This window comes from Podarcis raffonei, chromosome 3 (genome assembly GCF_027172205.1).
Source record: "Podarcis raffonei isolate rPodRaf1 chromosome 3, rPodRaf1.pri, whole genome shotgun sequence".
In the NCBI taxonomy this organism is placed as follows: Eukaryota; Metazoa; Chordata; class Lepidosauria; order Squamata; family Lacertidae; genus Podarcis; species Podarcis raffonei.
In genome coordinates this window covers 57,289,297-57,305,521 of record NC_070604.1, presented here as the reverse complement: position 1 = coordinate 57,305,521, position 16,225 = coordinate 57,289,297, and the positions used below count along the sequence as shown (strand labels likewise).

The 16,225-nt window shown below is 38.2% G+C and overlaps 1 protein-coding gene across 8 annotated transcripts in view; it reads left to right on the top strand.

Annotated features, from left to right (window-relative positions):
* Positions 1–15,008, top strand: part of TBC1D32 (TBC1 domain family member 32) — a 66,189-nt gene extending 51,181 nt beyond the window's left edge. For 5 of the 8 annotated variants that reach the window (XM_053381796.1, XM_053381797.1, XM_053381795.1 and 2 more), the window contains 6 exons: positions 462–528; positions 5,265–5,380; positions 5,852–6,006; positions 7,714–7,854; positions 9,626–9,814; positions 14,285–15,008. In XM_053381796.1, coding sequence (XP_053237771.1) covers positions 462–528; positions 5,265–5,380; positions 5,852–6,006; positions 7,714–7,854; positions 9,626–9,814; positions 14,285–14,404 — 788 coding nt within the window. In that variant the 3' untranslated portion in view covers positions 14,405–15,008. Of the gene's footprint in view, positions 1–461; positions 529–1,757; positions 3,962–5,264; positions 5,381–5,851; positions 6,024–7,713; positions 7,855–9,625; positions 9,815–14,284 lie in introns of those variants that run through there. The other 3 variants (XR_008329525.1, XR_008329526.1, XM_053381800.1) reach the window with 3 other exon arrangements.
* Positions 15,009–16,225: the final 1,217 nt, after the last annotated feature.

Here is a 16,225-nt window from a genome sequence, read left to right as displayed (position 1 = left end):
TTATTTATATCTGTCATAAAATGGAAGCTTGTAGAGTTCAGTTGTTAAAAGTAAGGCCATAGATAGTCCAAAATGTTGTCTTATTGTAACTATAATAACTATTATTTATTGCTTTCACTAAATTCACTGTATTATGGATCGCCACCAAACTTCATCTTTTAAACAGTTCTTAGAAATTCAGATTAAAATGGTTAAACACTTATTTTTATAAATTATTTTTTAAAAAAAAAAAAATTCCAGTAGCACCTTAGAGACCAACTAAGTTTGTTCTGGGTATAAGCTTTCGTGTGCATGCACACTTCTTCAGACACCACACGAAAGCTTATACCCAGAACAAACTTAGTTGGTCTCTAAGGTGCTACTGGACAATTTTAATTTTTATTTATTTATTTTGATTGCGTCAGACCAACACTGCTACCTACCTGAACTTATTTTTATGTGACTTTTTCTTTTCTTTGCAGCTGATGCAAATGTGGAGATCAAAACTCTTTCATCTGTACAGCAGCTTGGCATTAAAATGACAATCAGGTACATTACGTCAAAACATTTCACTTAGGTATTTATAAAATGTTCATTTTTAATTTGTTATGACTTGAATGCTATTGAAACCATCCATTCGACATAATACAACATTTAAATTGAACAATTTTATGGTGAAAATCATTATTGTAACGTGAATGGCTTGGAACCACAGAACTGCACACGGTTTCTCTCACTGCTGCCAGCACCTTCCAGACCAGATACATCACCAAAATATTGTAATGTTCCATGAATCAATGGCCAAGCAAGCTCTTCCTCCTCTCACTGATCCTACGGTAGAGCTATTGCTACTTCCCAATCCCTGTTGGCTCACTGCATCCATTGTGGGGGGTCCAAGGACTTTTTTCTCCTTTTTCCCCCCACACCCCTCATTGCAGCCAACGGAAGGGAATTAACTACACCAGACTCATCAATGTGGCAAAATTATGCACGTCAGCATGCATCACCAGGAACCAGATGATTACATCTCTCTACCAACCACACTAGCACTCAAAAAACTCATTCTAGTGTGATTATGAATGTATGGCAATGCACAAACATACCCTAGTTTTTGGTAGTACTGGTAACCCCAAATTTATAATCTCTGTAAAATTATATGTGTTGGACTATATTCTAGTGGCTGATCTGAAATTGTAACAAAAAACCCCCAAACCCGATTGATTGAACTATATCAGATCCTCCATTGCCCATGAAACACTGGGCAACCCCTCAGTGTTTCAGTGGCAGCAGAACATCTATGTCTGTGGAGCTTTCTGTGGGTGACCTGCAGCAGTGTAAGGGCTGGTTTGCTGGCGGGCTTCTTTCCCCACCGGCAGAACAGCACCTACATCACTTTAAGTGACCTCTTAGCCAGCTTTGTCTGCCTTTGGGTGTTCTCCATGAAGCATCATAGAAATACGGTAGATGGGGCTATAGTGTGCTGAAACAACACCAGACCAAGTTAAGTGTCTATATAGGGATACTTTAATGTTATCAAAACAAAACAATACTCATTATCAAAGATGTACTAAAATTAGTGCCCCATTGCAAATGGAATACTCCATTTTTGCATAATTGGTTGTTTTTGTGTGTGCCAATAACAAGCTTTCAGGTCTAAGTAGTACCCGTCTTAGAATGGATTCGTTAGCCTTTTTTCTTTATTTTTACCTTTTTATGCCGACTGATCAGTTGTGCTGTATAAATGATGGCTTTGCGTTTTCTCTTTGGGCTGCATCCAGTTCCCCTCTGGGGATCCTGCTCAGAAGCCATGCACCTGCTGTAAACTGGACGGAGAGTGAATATTGTGCAATGCGGTTATCATATATTTTCTTGGTAATCCTCACAAGACGACCTGTATAAAATAGACCAGTGTCCCACACTGGAATGACCTCCCCTTACAGATATGACAGGAACCTACAGCGCAGATGTTCTGCTGCTGGTAAAAACTTTTCATTTGATATGGGCGTTCCTGGACTCTAATCCTTAGTACCAGCTTTACTGAACTCTAGATAGTTTGCTTTATTTTTTATTGTACTATATTTATTTGTAAACAACCTTGTCATTTTTTTATCCTGAAAAGTTGTCAGTAATTTTTAAAGAAATAAATATTCCATTATTGCCATTGAAAAGGAGGGCAGGCTGAGGTGAAGAGTTAAAGGCTCGCCTAAGTCACCCCAGTGACTTCATAGCTGAGATTTATAAGGAATACTGATTTTCTTACCAGTATATAATTCCTGGTATGGTTTGTATGTTTTTCATTCCTTTAAGTAAGTTTGAATTGTATATTTCAACATAATTACCATAATTGTTGTTTTCAGAATAGATTTGATAAAGGTCATTTAGCTTGTCCTTCAAAACTAGGAATTTGCTTTTATTCTTTTTTGTTCCACTGAAGGGATTAATAATGGTGTTCAGACACATTGAATGTAATTTATTTGAGGTTGGTTATTTGCTCTACCCCGGAGGCCTAGTGCAGGTTAAAAAATATATAACCAGATTACACAAAAAGAAAAGTGCTTGATTACTACTATGATAAAATAAACCCCCTAACTGAATACAAAAATCATGTTTTGTTTTGTCTTGAAACCAGTTAACAATTTGAATTAACCTGGTGCACCAAAGGCCACCCCAAACTAGAGAGTGCTTCTAGATGATTAGGTTCTGACTAGCAGACATTTCAGGAGTGAGAATTTTATAATTGTATGACTTCTACTGAGAAGGTCTATCTAAAGGTCCCTGTTGGTCACAGTAGGAGCAATAGTGAAATAGAAGAACATTCTTGGTTATTTTACAATATAAGCTTAGGAACTTTGCAAGACCCTTGTGACATCTTTATGACATTAGGTGATTGACAGGTGGGTGGCCCTACCCTGCTCTATATTCTCCTGCCAAGCCTTTGAAATGAGCTAGGTTGGTCCTTCTGACAGTACCACCAAAAATGTAATTAGAGGCTTCTCAGCGCTGGTTCCATCAGTTAAGGAATGTCCCTCTCTCCAAGACTGAGCTGATGCCATTCATTTCCATTGCCAGCTGAATTGCTGTCTCTTCCATCATGCTTTCTAAATATCTCTGTGTAGTCACACAGTTACAGAGAGTAGGTATAGGCAACCATATGGGTTTTCTTTGATGATTTTAACAGTATTTTAGTGCTTTATCATATTGTAACTTTTTTGTAACTCACCTTGAGATAAGTTGTGATGAAGGGCAGGAGATAAATAAATGAATAAGTTCACACCAGGCTTTAGGAGTGAGCAGTAGCTCATTTGGTAGAGCATGAGACTCTTAATATCAGAATCATGGGTTTGAGCTCCACATTGGGCAAAATATTCCTGCATTGCAGGGAATTGGACTAGATGACCCTCATGTTCCCTTCCAACGCTACAGTTCTTTGAATCTGTGGTCACCTTGATTCATTAAATCAGCCAGGCCTCTGCCCTTTAGGGCTTTTAAAGTCATGAACAACAGTGTGAATTCTACATGGTAAGGTAACAGGAAGCCATTGCTTCCCTCAAGCCATTCCTCATAGGAAGTGCAGTAACAGGAGTATCAGATATTTTAAAAACATCTTTATAATACATACTATTATTTTTGTAGTAAGCTGTTCTAGTATGAGTAACCAAGCTCTGAACACTATATTTTTACCAAAATACTATTAACAGATGCTTTAATAATTCCATATTAATTCAACTGAGACCTAGTAATCTTCTTCCTTGCTCTTGAACCACTAATGTTTCATTCATTTATTTAAACTATCAACACATTTCCATTGTATATGCTTTATTTGATCTTCCTAGAATGAATAATAATCTAAATCAACATAATGTGCATTTTAAAGCTGACTTAAGCTGTGAACAGTGGGGTGCAAATGGAAGCCTGAAGCAAAGCAGAATGCTTTGTGGAAGAATTTAATAAGTTTTTATACTAAAAATGTCTAGTATCAATGGATATGCATGTGTGTGTGTGCAAGGGAGTGAGATGGCTACACACACTTTTGATCACATGCACTGCTGGTATGCAGTTTTCAGGGGGTTGTTCAAGGTTAACTGCAGCCCTCAGGCCCAGAAAGGTTAGCCATTATTGCTCTATATTTTTTATATAAATATATAAATACACGCCACACCTATGCTTTCACTAGGCTGGCACATATTACAGTTGTAGGGCAGCCCATTTGTTTTAACATTTTAAATGTGCAAATGCTTATACAATACTGTTGTGCCATTATTTCTGTTCTATTTGCTACCTTGCCTTGATGAGAAGACACTTACACAATTTTAAAAAGGCAAATAGGATTTGCAAGCAGATGCAGATAGATAGTCATGGAAAGTACCAGGTACAGGTTCAAAAATTCTGTTTTGCTTATTTTTATGTTGCACATTACGTTCCTCTTATGCATCCTGGTCTTGCTGTAACGGCGCCAGTTGTGGTTGGGAACATGTAATCTGATGTGTATTTAATATACTTTTTTGTACCTTCCTGCACCTAGCTTGAGGCTTCACACCCAGCTCCTATGTCCCCAGCAAAACCACCAACAACTTTGGTTGGAACTGGGCATAAAGAAGGTTTGGGATTATTGTTTACATTAGTGGAACAGCAATCTGAGTAACTGCATCATTTTTTGCATGCAGTTGCAGCATCTATGACAGAAAGAGCATAAATTTGTCAAATCAGTGCCTTAATCCATTAAATCATACATTTCACGCAGAAATTAACCAGCGGTCTCATTTAAGTGGCAGAATGTGCTTTACTTGGAGAGAGAGGTCAGGCCAGGATTCAAAGAACCGTTAAACTAGTACCACGAACCCAAGGGGCCTTTAGAGTGCTTTCTTTTAAAGACCAGCCATCTAAGCCACATGGAAAACTGTTTAATCTGGGAATGAGGGACTTTCAAATGCAGTTTATGATGTGCCATGGGTGGTGGTGATGGAGTTCAGCTGTTTGATAAAGGAGTCACAAATATTGTTGGGTTTGTATCAAGCCCTTCCATGAGCTCTCTGTATTCAGATTATTATTTTATGTGTAATGTTATGCATCTTAAATAAAGTAGCAAGGTTTAAAAGAAAGAAACAGCTGCAGACATGTTTTCCCAGTATAGATTGCCTATAAATATGATGTGGATTAAGGCTTCTGCCAATTGGCTACAAATCACTCACATTAATGTCTGGTGTGCTCTTTTCCATAATGAAATAAGTAAATGAAAATGTGTATAGCTTCTAGTTAAGATAAACTTTTTTTTTTTTTTGGTTTAGCTATGGTAAACATTTGAACCTGCTGAGAGAGAATGCAGAAGATGATCTATGCCATGTAATAATGCACTGTGAAAATTTTTTGAAACGACAACAGGCAGTTCTAAGGACATCGTTGCGTATCCTTTCTCATAATATAAACATCACCAAGTCTTTTGTCGGTATAACTGTCAAAATAATTTTTAAGATGCCTTCTTGAATTATTTAAGATGGCACAAAGATTTGTGCCATATAGGCAGGAACTTCATAACATTTTCCTTTCTCAACAGGCATATTTTCCAGAGCAGATGCTCTCCCATCTAAGTTTCTATTTCTGCCCAGAGTTTTTTTAAAATCTACAGTGGTTTCCCCACTTACTCCAGTGTAGAAAGCAGATCCACAGACATCCCACACTTATAGATTTGCATTCACAATTGCAATGAAAGGGGTGTACTTTGTACATGATGCATGTGAATACCCTTAAGTCTCTGGATTTGGTATCTAGGCCTGATCCTTTTCTAATAATGGTCTACTAATAGATGTGTTTTTGATGGCAGGGTTTTTCTGCATTTAACAACAAACCCTTGGATTTCCTGAACGTTTTCCTACAGGTGGTTTGCAGGGAGGATACGTCGGCTTTGATTGGTTTGCATCTTCTGTATTTCTAATAATGATGGGAGACAGGGGAAAAACATTAAATTTTCTCCACCAGTTCTCCCGTCTTCTTGTGTCAGCATTCCTTTGGATACCACGGCTGCACAGTTCTGTAAGACTTCAAAAAAGGTTTCATCTTGACAAGATTGCTCTGAACATTTTAAATGAAATTTATTATTTCCAAAGTTGTTTATAAACAGAACACAATGCAGTTACTTAAAGGTTTTTTTAACCAAATGTTTGCCCTGCAAAATTTCTCTCAGAAAAATATGGATTTGACATCTGCTCAAATGGTTGTCTGGAACTAGGGAAGAAACAGGTAGACAGATAGCAGTGGTGGTGTTATTGAATTTTAAAGTGAGCCATAAAATTCACTTTATTAGTAGAGTTAAATTCTGTATGTAGGCAGATAGAACTATTGAATGGCCTTTTTATTATTATTGCTATGTGCAAGCTCATGCTTTAGATTATTAGCTTTTGTTTTATTATAAAATCATTAAATGATACAAAGTAGCAATTTTGGATAAGGGGGAAAAAAGTAAGCCAGCTTGCATTGTCACTGCTAGTCAGAGCCTCACTATTTTAGCATCTCAGATATTTATACAAGTTTCCTTTAACATAAATAATCACAGAATTAAATGAAAACTTGTATGTTTAATTTTTTACTCTCCTACTAACATAAACTTCCACATACTAGAAAACTGAGCAAACAGGGCAAGTGTGGCTCCCCACTTGAGACATGTCAGCACCCCAAAATAATAAAGCCATATGACAAGAGGGACTAAGATTTGAAAAAGAGTTTAAGAAATAGTGTAGGGCATGATCAAGAAGTGCTACTCACGAACATTATGCATATGTGACAATTCCAAATCATATTCTGGAACTTCCTCGACGCTTGCACAGTTGATGCCCGTTTGTTTCTAAGGCCATTAGAGGTCAAAGCAATGGGTCACATCTAGTAGGGAAGCCACAAGTCAAATCATATTGTTAACACTGGTAACAAAGCACTCAAATTAGCAGTTAAATGTCATAAACTCAGTTTAAGGCAAGCAGGCTGTCAGTCAATTCATGGAGTTTCTGGCAAGAACAGGCTTTTCTGTACACTACTTTTTAGAGATAGTAAACCTCCTTGCAAAAGGTAGGTCAGCAGAAAGACCCCAAGCAGTCCACTTGGGACTGAAATGCTTCTATTAGGCACCAAGGAATTCTGTGCATGCCAGGATTCCTTGAAGAGCCACAGCTCTTTCTAGTGTGCAGCTCTTGGTTTACGTGAAGCAGTCCAGCATTAGAGGTGTGCTACAACACCTTCGACAACACTCCAAGGGATCCTGAAACACACATTTTGGAATGTGCAATGCAGCTGCTTGAAGACAGCCAAATGTCTGGCCCTGGCAAGGACTGTGACTTGGATCCTAAGGCGCTTCTCCATTCATTTAAGAGGGACATGCAGTTTTTGCCAGTTCCACCATCCATCTGCAGCTCCCATCACTTATGTCCCATATTCCCAGGGGGGGGCAGCCTTCAGGACCAGATTATCAGGGGGCTGTGGAGGGAAGGGGGAAGCAGGTAGTCCTTTCTTCCCATTGCTCCCAAAGCAATGGTAAATGTTACTGGTTACTTTGCCGTATTTTTTTTTTCTAGTTGTGTTGGGAGCAAATAAACTTTCTACAGCTAGACATAAATTAGGAAAAGCGATCACTGTTCTATTCTGCATGTGGATAATGAATGGGCAGAGGGAAGGTGACATCTTTTTTGAAGGGAGACCTTTGAAAAGCTGTATAATAAGGATCCTTTTGGGTATTGTTGCTTCATTGACCAGATTCACCTGCCCGTTGACACAGCAGCGTCTGGGATCCATCCAATCTATTTTTGCAGTGCACACTATGTTGAGATGTTGCTGAAGGCTGAGTTACCCCTAGTCTTTTCTGCGTTCCATATGTCTGGTTTTACGTCGTCACAGGTAATAAAAAATATTCCAATTTGTTTTTTTAAAAAAATGGTTGCCTTGACTGTCAGTGAAAGGGAGACTGCAAAACTGGAGCCAAAGCACTTTCCTCTTCTATAGTGCAGCCCCTTAGGTGTTTACTCAGAAGTAAGTCTCATTAAGTTAAATGAGGCTTACAGGGAAATTAAGACAAGATTCCAGCTGGGTAGGACTTCCACTAAATCATTTCATGTTGAAGCAACTCTGAAAAGAAATTCACAGGAAGGAAGATTTTTCTTTTTCTCTTAAAAAGCATAGTGGTAAAAAGAATAGCTTTGTCAGACCCTTAAATGCACAGCAGTGGGCAGAGTTAACTATAAATTATATTTACTGCTAATGAATAGTCAGCTGGGAATTGTAGAAAGAGAGAGCTTTTTGAAATTGAATTGCTTTTGTCTGGTAGTTCTTCATAACCATACTTGAAATCAAGTTATACAGGTGAGACCAAAAAAATGAATTATTGCTACTGCAATAAAAAACAGTTTGTTTTGCTGATATGTACTATTTATTGTACAGTTTCTACAATAAGGCTGAAAGTATTTGAATGCTTAGGAATAACAATGAGACTTGCCTCTGAATGAAAATACATAGAATTGGGCAGTGTATTAGATGCCAGCTCTTACACCATAATTTTAAGTGAAAAGAGCAAAAGTAATTTTGCTGTCTAAACACTAATTGGGATAGATTCAGAGTTTGTTCCTGCTGGATCCCCTAAGCAGAATTCTGCTCAGGACACTCCCATGAAAGAGGAAGAGTGATTTTTCCATTCCTCAAAATCCCCAGTGCTACCTTCCAAGGGGTCCTTAATCCTCTAGGTAAGTTTTTCTGGAGTCATAGAGTGTAGGGGGGACTCAACAAAAAATGGTTTTCTCTGTTGGATTAGAAGCTGTCCACAAAAAGAAAAAGTCTGGTTCCAGTCCATTGTCACTGTTGGATTCAAATGAAGCAAGCTAAAATCTGTTTTAAACCTTATCTTTTGCAATCAAATTAGTACTTTTGCCTGATTTACTTTTGTAAATATTTACAGGCTGATTAACACAAGATTCATAAGTTCACAGCTAAATGAAATTGTCGTGGTAGATATCAACAAAAAGAACAGTTATTCTAATTTTGTTTTTCATAATCAGTTTAATAACAGAATGTCAAATTTATTAAAAAGTTGGAGAGCTCCTCTTCTGCTAAATACAAACACATGAAACAAAACCAAAGTACTACTGTTTGTGACATTCTTCACTAGAAAACTCTTTCATGTAGCAATTCTTCTTCCGGGTTTTTAATGATGCTACACTAAGGTGGAAACTTGTTTATGCCCATGATTGCCAGAAAGAAGATGCAGTGCAAATGACCAATTGGGAGATGATGATATGACACACCTCCCTCATTCCTTTTTAGTTCAAATTCTTTGAGAAAAGATGCCTCCCCCCAGCCTAGGGGACGTGGTCTAGAGCTTTAGTTGCTTTTACAAACGGAAGTGCTGCCTTCCCAGACAAGCCCTTACTAGTGGCAGTGATTCAGGTTTTCAGTGAGCTCTGGGAACCTCCAGGGAAAAACATTTCACTTCCAGTGGTGAAACAGGGTGTGCTGCCCCCCACATGACTAAGAGCAGGGAGTGGGGGGTGGATTTCTGTTGTAAATTATGGTAGCTGACAATTGCAAGGGACCTCAGAATGGAGTATATAGAGCTGGTTGCATTATGTGGAACAGTTGCTGCTGGAAGTGATGAATTGGATTATTGTTTTTTTCCTAGATCTGTCAACAATGGTTGACTCAGTGTTTCTGGAATTACTTGGACTGGAGCGAGATCTGCCATTACATTGCCATTTGTATTTTTCTTGGCCCAGATTATCAGATTTATATGTGTATATCTGTATTCAAGCATCTACAGCAAGAAATTCTTCAGCATACGCAGACTCAGGATCTCCAAGTTTTTCTTAAAGTAATTTCTTCTTTATCTTCATGACTTAGAATAATAGAACAGTGTTGAAGATTTGATGTCAACTTTTTAGAAAAACTTAACAAATCATTCTTTGAATATGTGTTTGTTTTCAGTCTGTTTTCTTACTTCGTAGCTTTACTTAGTGACAATGGAAAATATCCTTTCTGTAATCCTTTAAAGAAAACAAATGCATATGCCAAATGTATATGAAATAGATTCTTCCTTGTTTGTTCACTGGGAATTGGTGATGAGCCTGATCTTGATATGTCATTCTCTTTTACAGAATGCCATATCCTTGATGGACTTTGAGCAAAATACTTTGCTTGTGAGATTTCCAGGGAGACTTGGCTGAACCCTGTTGGAACAGAATGCTGGACTAGATTGATTTTTATCTGATCCAGCAGGGCTGTTATTAACATTTTTAATAACATTAAGCTATAGATTTGTTTATTTCAAAGCTTTACATTACTCTGCAGAAACAGTAGCTGCCTTTTATTAGAACCAGAATTGTAGAGTTGGAAGGGACCACAGGGGCCATTTAATCTAACCCCCTGCAATGCACAAATGTCAGCTAAAGTATCCATGACAGTGCTGTCTCCTCATAAGTGTAGTGGCTGTATTAACTCAGAAAACTCAGTGAAGAATTTCAGAGCTAGAAATGAGCTTTTGGCAAACCTGAGTTAATTCAAAGCTGAATGAATGGTCATTGAGAAGGTAACTATGTCAGTGCTTTGCATATTCTGGTAACTGATTTAGGTGGTCAGAATATATTTTTTCCCTTATCCCTATTGCCTCTCCCCATTTCAACCTGCCTATGAGTTGAAATCTGTTAGGGAGAGCTTTCTGATGGTTCCATCATTGAGAATAGTTTGGGACTTTATAACCCATCTGAGGGCCTTCTCAGTAGTAGCACCCCAGTTGCGGAAAGCACTTCTGCCAGACATTGGGCAGGTGCTGACGTCGTTCAGGTTTAGGACTCAGCTAAAGACCTTCTTTAAATGTATACTGATACCTAGGCAGACTGTTTTTATTCTACTATTATTGTTTTGTTTTAACATTAATTATGTATTTATTGTTGTCCCCTGCCCCTAAGTCTTTGGGCAAAGAGGTAGGGATATAAATTTTAAAGCTGAAGTTAAATGAGTTATTATTTTCTGAAAGCTGCTTTTCTATTTAAGTTTCATATCTGTCTTTACCTTTTCTAAGAATGCACAAACGAAAACTCCAAAGTAGAATTCTCTGTATGAAAAGAGTTGCTTCAGGCATTATATATATTAAATTTAATAAACCCTGTTTGATATACATAACTTTAGAATCAAAGCTGAATATATCGTTCTAGACTGGATAATACTTTTAAAATAAGAAATATCAAGTTAATTGTTTAAACATGCCATTAGCTGCTGCCTGTCTATAACAGCCATTTTGTATAATGTGATTCCCAAAATATACTTTTAATTTAAAATCTTTGACATTCATTTTAAAATAGCATGACAGATCTGTAGTCCTCATTATATAGCAGGAGACAACACACCAGAGCTATTCTTCCTCCTAATAAAATTCATCTTAACATCTGATGACAGGCCATCATGATTAAATAGTTCTTAAGATACAGAGGCCAAATAATAGGTCAAAAATTATGAAACTCTCATTAAAAGTGTGCTGAACACATTTTATAAGGAATCATGGGGTTTGCTGTATTTTTATAAAAGAGAAAAATAAATGTTTTTTGAGGAAAGAGCACGATTTTAATTTACACTCTCTGTCAAATTGTCCTAACTAGACTTTAATAACTAGGCTTGACTTGGCAGATTTTGGAAAAGAAATCCACCATATCTGATTCCAGTTTAATTTTAACTAGAATACTCTGGACTTAATTGGTTGTAAATTACACCCTTAGAATACAATACATTGTTTGAAGGAAACACAGTACTAAGTACACAAAGCAGTGCATCATTAAAATGGAAACTCTAATTAAGAGGACCCAGTCAACTTGAAGCTGTGTGCAACAGTTTGTGGCTACATAAAGGAATGTACAAACCTATTTACATCAAATGCACAAGCCAGTGTAATGGAACTCAGGTGTGCATTGTAATACAGACGAACATCTGCATCCATGTTGGTTATTACGTGGTAGGTTTTTTCTGCACATGGATTTCCCTTGCTAGTAAGGTAAAGGTACCCCTGCCCGTACGGGCCAGTCTTGACAGACTCTGGGGTTGTGCGCCCATCTCACTCAAGAGGCCGGGTGCCAGCGCTGTCCAGAGACACTTCCGGGTCACGTGGCCAGCATGACAAAGCTGCATCTGGTGAGCCAGCGCAGCACACGGAAACGGCGTTTACCTTCCTGCCAGTAAGCGGTCCCTATTTATCTACTTGCACCCGGGGGTGCTTTAGAACTGCTAGGTTGGTAGGCGCTGGGACCGAACGACGGGAGCGCACCCCGCCGCGGGGATTCGAACCGCCGACCTTTCGATCGGCAAGCCCTAGGCGCTGATGCTTTTACCCACAGCGCCACCCGCGTCCCTTTCCCTTGCTAGTAGGCTGAGACAATTGACTGCAAATCTCTCCAATAAAAGCCTTATTAACTGCTTCATGAAGCAAATAATTTCTAATTACTCATCCCATTGATACTAAAAGTCAGTATTTAGTTGTAGCTAGGATTGTGGGCCCGTCAGGTCACCTCTTCTTTTCCTCCTTCTCTCCTACCCACCCACACCTCAAAAGTCTATGGGGGCATTTTCTTATCCCAATTTTTCTGATGCTGACTTTCAAGAAGAGCCAGCTGCTCTTTGTCATATAATTACTTTATAATAATATATATGGATAAAAGTGGAAGATTCTCTAACAAAACCACTATCCTCCATTACAGTATGTGAGGTTTCTGGTGGCCCATAATACTCCAACCAAGTGTTTCACTTTTTTTGCACAGTGACATAATATATAATATGCAATTTTAGATAGATGATTTGAAGCATCTAGTAACCATCATACAGGTATGCACACATTTATTGACAAACAAAACAGTATCTGAATTACTTTTCCCCCATCAAAACCTTAATGTGGAAAGGCAGTAAAATCCTCATCTTGTATTTCCATATGGTTTACACAGCACTCAAAGTAACAACTAAACTTGCCTCTAGGTTAAGGGAAGCACTGACAAAGCATTGATTTCAGTGTATACTAAAAACTTACTTATTCTCCCCAGTGTTTACTAGCCATTAATGCTACAGTTGCTGCAAATGAGATGCAAATATTAACATCTGCAACACTTTCTGTTGTTTTGTAGAGGAATTCACAACCACTTCTGTTTAGAACTACCGACTTCACTGATGCTCTGCACCTTGCAAAGTTTTACCATGTCCCTAAGATTACTTTAACAGTGGATAGCTTTGGAAAATATCCTTCTCCAGCTCTTGCCAGCATTGTGGTAGGAGCTGGGGGAACAAAAGTCTGCAGTTCCTTATCCCTCAATAGCAAATCAGTGCAAAGGCATTCCTCTTCACCCAGGCCTTAAACCATCTATGCCCTTTTAAACTCTGTTGTGGGGTGTTTTTATTTGTTACTATGTTATTCATGTTTGTGTTTTTCTATCATAAACTGCCCTGTATAGAAATTTAAAATAATAATAATTAAACTTGTCTGTCCTTGGGTTAATTCCCAATTATCTTATTTTAAAAGACATTCAAAATGTACCGTTCATAATGCAGCTAGTGCTAACCTTCTAACAAGATGGTTGGTTTAATTTGTCAGAAACAAAATAGGACATGGCATGCAACTGCAAACAAAGGGTATGGGACAAGGCAATGTTAGTTGGCCAAGTATGCACGTCACAGTAAACCATAGTTAAAATAAATGATGGTTCAGTGTGATAGAGCAGCATGCTACTCCTGTGCTGAGGAAACAAACCTCAGGTTACCTTGTCTGCATCAGGCTTGTGGCTTGTTTATTTTCAAACTATAATCAGTAAACTAAGAACAAACACAGGCTTCCATTTGTTCTTTATTTGGAGACAAATGAACGATGAGACCAGTGTCATAGCTGCTTTTCTTGCTGTGTGGCGGCGGTAGGACCAGGTTGAAGCAAATTGGGAAGTTTGGAGCGGCATGAAATAACACACTGCTCATTTATATTAAACAGTAATTTATTTTAACTAGGGCTACTGATAAATTGTAGCTTATTTTATACTTCAAATTATGTATACTGATACAGCTAAGAAATATGTAAAGTTTGAAATCCTCATTTTGCTGTATTAATTCCGTTAGTAAATATGTCATTAGACACCATTGTATAGAAACGGATGTGTCTATTTTTCACTTTTGTCATAATGCAGTATCTGTGTATTACAATGGAAACAGAACAAATTTCTAAATGGGATGAAAAAATAAAACAAGTTGCCTCTTGGGAAAGCCTCAAATGTTAATATCCATCATTTTTTCCCTGGCTAATACTTTGCTTTTGTGCAATGTGCAGGAAGAAGCACTTCATGGATTTCAAGTGAGTGATTATTTCAAATACATGGAAAACTTGGCTCTAACCTACAGACCAGTGCTGCTAAGAGACATGAAGAACATTAGAGTGCAGAACACATAGATCAAGCAAATGAGCCTCTCATTTCAAATTTTAGTTACGTTCTTAAAAGGACACTGATTATTTGTTTTATATACTTCTCTATAAAAATGCATTCATTCTAAATGTACATACTGCCAAATCAATAATAAGGCTTTTCAGCATTCCGCTTTCACAAGACATCCTCTAAATTGGTTCATCTGAAAAATAATGTGTTTTTCTAGCCATGCACCATAGCCTTGTTTACACTTGGCTTCAGAACCTGCCCTTGAATTACTTAAATGTCCTGCTTATATTTTCTTGGAGTGATTTCCATACTATTAAACTTTGCTTCTCTTCAACATCTACCTTAAATTTCTAAATTGCATACAAGTTTGCCAATAAGAGGCAGTAATATGAATCCCCATTCTGAAAACCCAGCCTTACTTAATATTGATAAATAAAGGCATAGCTACTTCCTTGAATGTAGCAAGATTGACCTTCGAAGGTCAGGAAACAGAACATCCTTGTAGATTCTCCATTCTGAGTATCTTAGTCTGAAGTAGAATTGTAGTTGTTTTTTTAACAATGTACACTAAAACCTTGATATTTTGATGAGCTGAACAAATTAAACTTCCTGTAACGATAATATGCAGTATTTATTGTGTTTTTGTGACTTCTCTGTTATTCCAAAATTGAAAGCGAGGAGGTCAGTTTTGAGGTTGTGTGTATGAGCATTGCTAATAATATTTCCAGTTGATCTGGAGTTAAACTATCTGCAGGCTTCTCCAATGTATTACATGTTTGTGAGCATCTTATATGGTGCACACAAATTAGGTATATGTATTAATTAACAAGTTAAACATCAAAAAACTGAAATCACTGGGACTTTAAAAGTGCTTAAATTTGACTGAATTTTACCCAGACATGATTACAAAATTCTGAAATGTACATTCCTGTGTAATGGTGAACAGTTTTGGCTGGCATGCTGAATTTAAACTCAGTGATTTCTTTTGGAGTACAGACAACTCCCCATCTGCATGTGCTCTGTTTACATGTGACCACAAACACACGTGGTGCCAGGATCTCAGAAGTGGATTCTGGAAATGGGGGACACCCTGGAGAGGCGTCCTGGCTTGTCAGGAGACCCTTCCCAGAGCCTGAATAGGATGTCCTCTTAAGGCTCTGGGGAGGATCTCCTTGTGAGCATGAGTCCTTCCTGCCTAACAGCTGATTTTCAGGGTAGCACGGAAACAGCTGCTTCCCCACCTGTCAGCTGTGAGAGAGCAGAGCTGACCCTCTGCTTGCATGTGCGAGCCAGAGGAACAATGCATCTCTGACGCAGATGGTGTGGACCAGAAGTGGAGTAATGTGCACATGAGTAGAGGAACAGTTTGGTTCTCCCACAGCTGATGAATAGGGAGGCTCTTACCCATGCATCAGCTGAGCTGATACAGGCAACACCCCATTTTAGGTGATTTCACATATGGGGGGGTTGGTAACATAACCCCCGCATAAATGGGGAGTCACCTGTATATATGTTTATTAGTAAGGCCTATACTGTGGCCCTCCAAGTTATTAGGACAGTTTATGTGCTTGTCGTCATATATTTACGCTTTATGGTGCAACTTCATAAAAAGGCAACAAATAAGGTCTTGGGAGAAATAATTGTATCATTGTTAACTTGCGTTGCTTATCAAGCTATAGCCTTGGGTATAGTTTGGTGTTTATATTAGGGGTGTACACCAACCACAAAATTGGGTTCAAAGCCAATTCATCGCATCCTTATTCCATCCAAAGCAACTGCCTGATTTGGTTTGAGTCGGAATCCCAATTCTAGAGTTTGTTGGTCATATATTTTGCAAC